This window comes from Montipora capricornis, chromosome 3 (genome assembly GCF_036669925.1).
Source record: "Montipora capricornis isolate CH-2021 chromosome 3, ASM3666992v2, whole genome shotgun sequence".
Lineage (NCBI taxonomy): Eukaryota > Metazoa > Cnidaria > Anthozoa > Scleractinia > Acroporidae > Montipora > Montipora capricornis.
In genome coordinates, this window is record NC_090885.1 from 16501602 (window position 1) to 16509870 (window position 8269).

At 41.5% G+C, this 8269-nt stretch overlaps 1 protein-coding gene across 4 annotated transcripts in view; it reads left to right on the plus strand.

Annotated features, from left to right (window-relative positions):
* LOC138042420 (tetratricopeptide repeat protein 28-like) overlaps positions 1–8027 on the plus strand; it is a 54851-nt gene extending 46824 nt beyond the window's left edge. For all 4 annotated transcript variants that reach the window (XM_068888311.1, XM_068888310.1, XM_068888313.1 and 1 more), the window contains 2 exons: positions 3665–7170; positions 7624–8027. In XM_068888311.1, the coding sequence (XP_068744412.1) occupies positions 3714–7170; positions 7624–7643 (3477 nt within the window). In that variant the 5' untranslated portion in view covers positions 3665–3713 and the 3' untranslated portion in view covers positions 7644–8027. The remainder of the gene's footprint in view (positions 1–3664; positions 7171–7623) is intronic.
* The last annotated feature ends 242 nt before the right edge of the window (positions 8028–8269 follow it).

The following is an 8269-nucleotide window of genomic DNA, read 5'->3' on the forward strand; positions in this document are numbered from 1 at the left end:
AAAGTCGACCTTTGACCACCAAAGCAGAGGCAAGGTATATTGAAACCACACACGCTAATCTCGATTTATTCACTAAACAATTCGAGACTCTAGGTTTACTGATACAATACAACGTGAATTGACTGGAACTACTGTAGGTCAAGGGGAACGTGTCATTGAAATTTAACTGTCTTGGTTTAAGAGTGACATATCCGGTAATTAAAATAACTGACCTAAAAATTTGCATACCAGCAAGATTCATTCCATTCCATATTTTTGCGCAAACAAGTTTCCTTAATTCACTTTGTGAACATACCTGCAAAACAAACAAAGAAAGGTATCCCCCTTGATGTAAGCATACGCTTCTTGGATTTTCCTCGAAGCCCTCAAACAACCATTGAACCAGTCGAACGCTTCATGACTTTCGTGAGACAAAGAGATTAGGACAAAGCACACAGACCATTATGACTGCATGCAGTTCTATTCTGAGTTTGTTGGGGGAATTTGTGGCCCAAGTTCTGACAATCCAGCAAACGTTCAATGCGTAATAGTAGCAAAATGTGATAAGGACATCAAGGCACACATGAGAACTTATAAAGTGTTGGATTCTTCTCTGGATACAGAGGCTGGGCTTTTGCTTGCACGTGCGAGTGAGCTTTAAATTAAATCACTTAAATTAGATTGAGCAGAAAATCTCTTTGTGAAATCTACCTAGTACAGACAATGTCAAAACCCGGCCACAAGAAATGGACCCTAAAAACTCTGCTGCCACAGTGCCGCCGCAGTCGTGTTGTTGGATATACCTCGTTGGTTAATCCAAGAGGTAAGCACCGCGACACTGCGGCACTAGCCGCTCTACTCAGCTCAATTTAACCGTAAGTCGACTAAGGCACTGCAGCACCAGCCATTCTACTGAATTCACTCTATCTGACACAAACTGCGCAAAATCCACTTTCGTTCAGTTCGGTACTGCGGCTAGCGTCGCGAACGTAAACGCTCCTTTGTGGACGGGTATTCAGCAATCGCTCCCATTGTGAAAATCGAGTAAGCAAGATATGTAAGACCATGTAATCACGTATCGTTGTACGAGACTGCGAGCACTCACTTTTCCAGTTGTCCCTGAAGCGAGTACATTGATCAGCGCAGCCGGATTGTATCACTGCCCGTGAAACTAACGGTTATTATTTTCTTATTAATTGCTTTTAAAAGGTGTTTTTGAGATAGATGATATAATTTTTGGGTATGACGATATGCCCACGGCATTGTGATCGATTTGGAATCCGATTGAGATGTAATAAGAAAAATTGCGCCTGCCCACATGAATGGGCATCACACATGGCAGTGAAAGGGGAGCACAGATTAACCTTTGCTCAGTTTTAAAAACTTGACTTGCGCTTGACTTGCTGTTCTAGCGAAATTTCAACTATTTATAACCGAAGTTGTAGCACAGTGGCGAAGTTACCATGAAACACAAATAGTCACTGAAAAACACGCTATATTTAATCGTTAAAAGCGATTATCTCAAAAACGAACTCGGTGACTCCCATTTTTTATTGCTGGAGAGTAATTGGACAGCTAAGACAAAACTCATTGCAAAGTTTAAAAAAATTCTTTGCAGCACATTCATAACCACCTTCACAATTGGGAAATTTTAATGTGGTTCTGAATCTGCTCCAGATTTTTTTTTAACTTTGCAAAGAGTTTCATCTTAGCCTGCTAATCGCTTTTCAGCAATAAAAAATGGGGGACACTTTAGTTCGTTTTTGAGATACTAAGTGCTTTAACACAAAATATAGGGCGTTTTTAGATGGTTCTTCTGTTGCCATGGTAATTTATTACGTCACAGTAACATGTGCATCTTGTTTAACGATTATCGGCAGGGTTTCATGTGGTACCATAACATTGCCGTTAAGTGAAACAGCGTTATAGAGTTAGTCCGTCTAATGAGACATTCCCTCAAAAATGGTTGAAGCTGGTTTGAGCCACCTTGACACGCACGCGCTAGTTTCTGGATAGTTTATACATCAGTGTTTTCGACACATACAACGGAATTAGCATGCTTGTGGTCAATATAATTCTCTAAAACCCGCAGACCACCACACCGTGCATGTCTTGTAGGTTGGAAAGGATTTCTTGTTCGTTGAAGTTCAGAGAGAGAGAGCGAAATTTATTCATAATCTAGGTGCAAGTTTCATGCAGAAAATAAGAACTGCGCAAGGTGGCAAGGTTGATGTTTCTTATTACAAAGGTTCTAAGGGGCATGCAATTCATCGCAAGAGCTCGTACATTAAGGGCTTAATAAGTGTTTGTTTGATTGGGATCAAATCCAGATCTGCCTGCAAATGCCAACATTCATCCACAACAGGCACCACAAGTACATGTAATTGCTGTTTTTCCTTTAATTATCTGTGCGCGTGTGTAAAAATTATGAGTAATGCGGATTTCTCAAAAAAGAGCATGCCTTGACTGCGTTTTGGCTGGTAAGGAACAAGTCCGTATTGCAAGTCATTTTTACTGGGTTGCCGTAGGCATCCCAGTCGGAAAATGGGTAGATTATTTTTTTTTTTTTATTTTCCGTGTCGGTAAAAGTCTTGCCCGTCACTCCCCTTCTAAGTGGTGTCTTTCTGCATAGAGCCTTCTGTCCGTATTTTCTTAGGACAGAGAGGGTAGTGGAAATGCGCAGACTTCTCTGGTGGACACAGTAGAATGATAAACTTAACCTGCAATGGCGTCGAAAGTCATGTAACGCAAATGGCGTTTTAGTGGATCTTAAACAAAATATACCCTTATGGAGCTCAATAATGGAAAGTCAGTTGGATAAACTAGGCAGGCGGTGAAAACAAATCCCTGGAATAGTAAAAGCGACGAGTAATGGACTTCGACAACAATCTATCGCCCGTCGAGCAGAGAGCTGTATTTACCTGAAGTACATGGTAATTTGACACGATTGAGTTTCTTGTCTTCACGCACGCAATGAAATAGGAAGAGGTTTTCGCCTCTAAGAGCAAATACTCAAATGTGATATGGGAGAAGTTTTTTAGTATTGCTCTGTAATCAGGAAGGGTTCACAGGCCTGTTGGAAGCGTGCTTGAGTTTCAACAAAATGAGGCCCAAAATCAGTGAAAACTTTTGACGCAGATGAATAATAAAGTAGCTGCTATTTCCAAAATGATGGAATTACATGGTGATAAATAACTTCGTACGCGTCTTGGAGAGTAAATTTTGACTTTGCATAAACAAGAGTTGGGCGATTGTCATCTTTGTTTTGACTTTCAGTGTCAAACTTTATAACACTTGACAGAAAAAGAAACTTACAAAAACCCGGTATCTTGCCATAATTTGACACAGATACTTCACTGTTTGGCGACTAAACATACCGCAGTAACTTAATCACGGCGCCCGCTGAATTCCGGCATGTCACTTTCGATTTTGCGATTTATTTGAACGTAGCAAAAATCTCCCAAAATGTTTGTCGCTGATCGTAACTTTTTATATTCTATATTCATGGTACAAAATAAATATTGTTTTCATGTCGTAAATATTTTACTCTCGATCGACCGTTCCGGAAACTTCCTTCTGCTCTTTGTAAAAACTGTGTAAGAATAGTTATTTGCTTTTGCATCAATATTAGGATCCTGTACTCAGAGCATTAAACCTATTTTGTTTTCGTTCATTTATCTTTCAGGTGCACTGCAGATTTTCTGAGAAAAACTTCCTGGTTTTGATTATCAACAATGGTGGATAAAAAGTTGGACCTTTTGAAGCAACATATGCAAGAACTTAGGGTTGCAGGAAAGGAGGGAGACAGACAAGGCGAGGGTTTGGCTTATTTCAATCTTGGTAGATACTATCAGGGCACAGCTGACTTTAATCAGGCCATAACAAATTACACAGAAGCATTAGCCATTTTTAAGGAAGTGGGTTTCAGGGCCGGAGAAGGAGCAGCCTATGGCAATCTCGGCAACGCTTATCAAAGTCTTGGTAATTTCAAGCAAGCCATAGAGTACCACCATCAAGATCTTAGTATTGCAAAAGAGGTAGGGGACAGGGCCGGAGAAGGAGTAGCCTATGGCAATCTCGGCAACGCTTATTACAGTCTTGGTAATTTCAAGCAAGCCATAGAGTACCACCATCAAGATCTTAGTATTGCAAAAGAGGTAGGGGACAGGGCCGGAGAAGGAAGAGCTTATGGCAATCTCGGCAATGCTTATAAAAGTCTTGGTAATTTCAAGCAAGCCATAGAGTACCACCATCAACATCTTAGTATTGCAAAAGAGGTAGGGGACAGGGCCGGAGAAGGAAGAGCTTATGGCAATCTTGGCAACGCTTATGAAAGTCTTGGTAACTTCAAGCAAGCCATAGAGTACCACCATCAACATCTTAGTATTGCAAAAGAGGTAGGGGACAGGGCCGGAGAAGGAAGAATTTATGGCAATCTTGGCAACGCTTATCTTGGTCTTGGTAATTTCAAGCAAGCCATAGAGTACCACCATAAAGATCTTAGTATTGCAAAAGAGGTAGGGGACAGGGCCGGAGAAGGAAGAGCTTATTGCAATCTCGGCAATGCTTATAAAAGTCTTGGTAATTTCAAGCAAGCCATAGAGTACCACCATCAACATCTTAGTATTGCAAAAGAGGTAGGGGACAGGGCCGGAGAAGGAAGAGCTTATTGCAATCTCGGCAACGCTTATCAAAGTCTTGGTAATTTCAAGCAAGCCATAGAGTACCACCATCAACATCTTAGTATTGCAAAAGAGGTAGGGGACAGGGCCGGAGAAGGAAGAGCTTATGGCAATCTCGGCAACGCTTATCAAAGTCTTGGTAATTTCAAGCAAGCCATAGAGTACCATCATCAACATCTTAGTATTGCAAAAGAGGTAGGGGACAGGGCCAGAGAAGGAAGAGCTTATGGCAATTTCGGCAACGCTTATCAAAGTCTTGGTAATTTCAAGCAAGCCATAGAGTACCACCATCAACATCTTAGTATTGCAAAAGAGGTAGGGGACAGGGCCGGAGAAGGAAGGGCTTATTGCAATCTCGGCAACGCTTATCAAAGTCTTGGTAATTTCAAGCAAGCCATAGAGTACCACCACCACCATCTTAGTATTGCAAAAGAGGCAGGGGACAGGGCCGGAGAAGGAAGCGCTTATTGCAATCTCGGGAACGCTTATCAAAGTCTTGGTAATTTCAAGCAAGCCATAGAGTACTACCATCAACGTCTTAGTATTGCAAAAGAGGTAGGGGACAGGGCCAGAGAAGGAAGCGCTTATTGGAATCTTGGAAACGCTTTTCAAAGTCTTGGTAATTTCAAGCAAGCCATAGAGTACCACCATCAACATCTTAGTATTGCAAAAGAGGTAGGGGACAGGGCCGGAGAAGGAAAAGCTTATTGCAATCTTGGAAACGCTTATCAAAGTCTTGGTAATTTCAAGCAAGCCATAGAGTACCACCATCAACATCTTAGTATTGCAAAAGAGGTAGGGGACAGGGCCGGAGAAGGAAAAGCTTATGGCAATCTTGGCAACGCTTATGACAGTCTTGGTAACTTCAAGCAAGCCATAGAGTACCTCCATCAAGATCTTAGTATTGCAAAAGAGGTAGGGGACAGGGCCGGAGAAGGAAGAACCTATGGCAATCTGGGCAACGCTTATCAAAGTCTTGGTAATTTCAAGCAAGCCATAGAGTACCACCATCAACATCTTAGTATTTGCCAGGAAACAGAGGACCCAATAGGGCTGGGAATCGCATGTTATCATATTGGTCATGTTCATGAATTTTTTGGCTCCTTGAGCAAAGCTCTTAATTACTATCGTCTAAGCGTTTATTATTTTGATGAAGTTAGGCGTCTTCTTCAGTCAGAGGATGCATGGAAAATAAGCTTTCGTGACACAAAGGGGCTTGCGTACACCACTCTGTGGACAGCACTCTTGAAGAATGGAGAGGTTGATGAAGCTTTGTATGCTGCTGAGCAAGGACGAGCACAGGCTTTGGCAGACATTTTAAAGATGCAATACAGCATTGATGAGAAACCTATGATGAAGGTAACTATCTCTTTGGTTATGAAAGATCTACCTTCACAAACTGTTTTCACAGCACTTGAAGGGAACACGATCAGCTTCTGGTTGCTAACAGATGATATCGGGATAAATTTTAGACAAAAGAAAATCGAAAATGGAACTGCCAAGTCTCTGATGAAAAGTGCTTTAGAACAGATCAATGCAGGGGCCGTTCTGCAATGCGAGAATCGTTCACTTGAAAGACAAGGCAGCGACTTCTCGAGCAGTGAGGAAGGTGTTGAAGAAACCTTTCAGTCTTCTTCAGGCTTCTCTGTGCACTCTTTGCAACCCTTGTATGATGTCTTAGTCAGTCCTATAGCGGACTTGATCCAGGGTGATGACTTAGTGTTTGTTCCTGATGGACACTTTTGCCTGGCTCCTTTTTTTGCAATGAGTGACTCTGTCAGGATCCGTGTGATTCCCTCGCTGACTGCTTTAAAATTGATCACTATGGCACCTGACAACTTCCAAAGTAAGAATGAAGCACTGCTTGTAGGCGATCCGTGCTTGAGTGAAGTCACTTACGGCACTGGTGAACCCATGTATGGACAGCTGCCGTGTGCGAAAAAAGAGGTGGATGTAATTGGAGAACTTCTGCAGACCGTGCCTCTTACAGGAAAAAATGCAACCAAAGCTGAGGTGCTGAGAAGAATGAAGTCAGTTGCCTTAATCCACATTGCTGCACATGGGGATGACGGATCTGGAGAAATTGCTTTGGCCCCAAATCCCGAACGCACATCCAAGATCCCCGAAGAGGAAGATTACATGTTATCGTTGAGCGATGTTCAAGCAGTTCACCTTCAGGCAAGACTGGTTGTGCTTAGTTGCTGTCATAGTGGCCAGGGAGAGGTAAAATCTGAGGGTATTGTGGGAATAGCCAGGGCTTTCCTGTGTGCTGGTGCCCGGTCTGTACTGGTGTCACTCTGGGCAATCGACGACGAGGCGACCTTCTTGTTCATGAAGAGTTTCTACCAACACTTGGCAGATAGAAAAAGTGCAAGTACAGCTCTTCACCATGCTATGAAATCTCTTCAGGAGACAAAGAATTATTCGGCCATAAAATACTGGGCGCCATTTGTGCTAATCGGCGATGATGTCACCTTTGAGTTTGGGCAGCTCGAACACGAAAAGAATGGTAAGTGCTATTTAAATATAACTTTAATGACTGAATCGCTGTACTTTGTACATGTTTTTAACCAGGAAGTTGTCGAAAGGAGCAGGAATGTTCTTCACAAAGAAATGGCTTTAAAAACGGTTGCCAGAGTGGATATTTTTACTGGAACTGCTTTGGCTAATACCTAAATTAAATATTGTCTGCATTCACCAAGTCAGCTACTTCAGCTTCCTGCAGATAGCTAGCTGTTTGAGCCCGTGTTATGATGGAGTGACTGTGAAACTGATCGGTGATTGTCCATTGCTTATGTCAAGTGAAGTGAGTTATTGAGGTCTTCAAGCCTACATGTCAAAGTAACAGATAAATGAATGAATTGAAATAATTGTTATATTATTTACTTGACAATCAGAACGAAATTCGTTATTTGCATTTAATCCACTACTTTTTTCTTTCTTCCTTGTTTTTCTTTTTCAGAAACGATGTCCAAAACGTGAAAAACTTACTTGGACTGCGATGCGTCGATATGTTATTTTTTCCTTTCTTCGATTATACGAGTTATTGAAAACAATTCAATCATTGATACCTCAGTAGCTGTCAGACACAAGATGTCATGCCAATTATAGTTAAAGTACCATGAGATTTCAGTAGTATTAAGATACTGTTCAAGTCCTTACATTTGTGCCTTGTTTTGTAAGCATCTGTTCCAGGATTAGTTAATCACTTGATAGAAATCAGGGGTTTGTTTCCATAACTGAGGATCTAGCCGTCTTGTTATTTTGGCCCTTGAAAATAACTCCAAGCTTTTGTGGTATGTTTCTCAGGTGACATGTATACTCTTAAGCTTGCTATACCAACTTTCCATTTACAATACCATTAAGAGACAGTATCGGGGAATGTGTATTTTCAGGGTTTCTGAAAGGTTGGCCAGAGCTAAATAAGCAAATTAATTGTTTCGGGAGGCAAATGTCTATAAGCTAAAAAACACCCTAGGAAAGTATAAATGTTTGAAAATTACAAAAATTTTAATGTAGCGTTCACATTTAAATGAGACGGAAATTCCTGGAACAAAACGCTTTATTCCTAAAGGGTTTGAATCGGGCACAACATTGAGTTAGCCAAT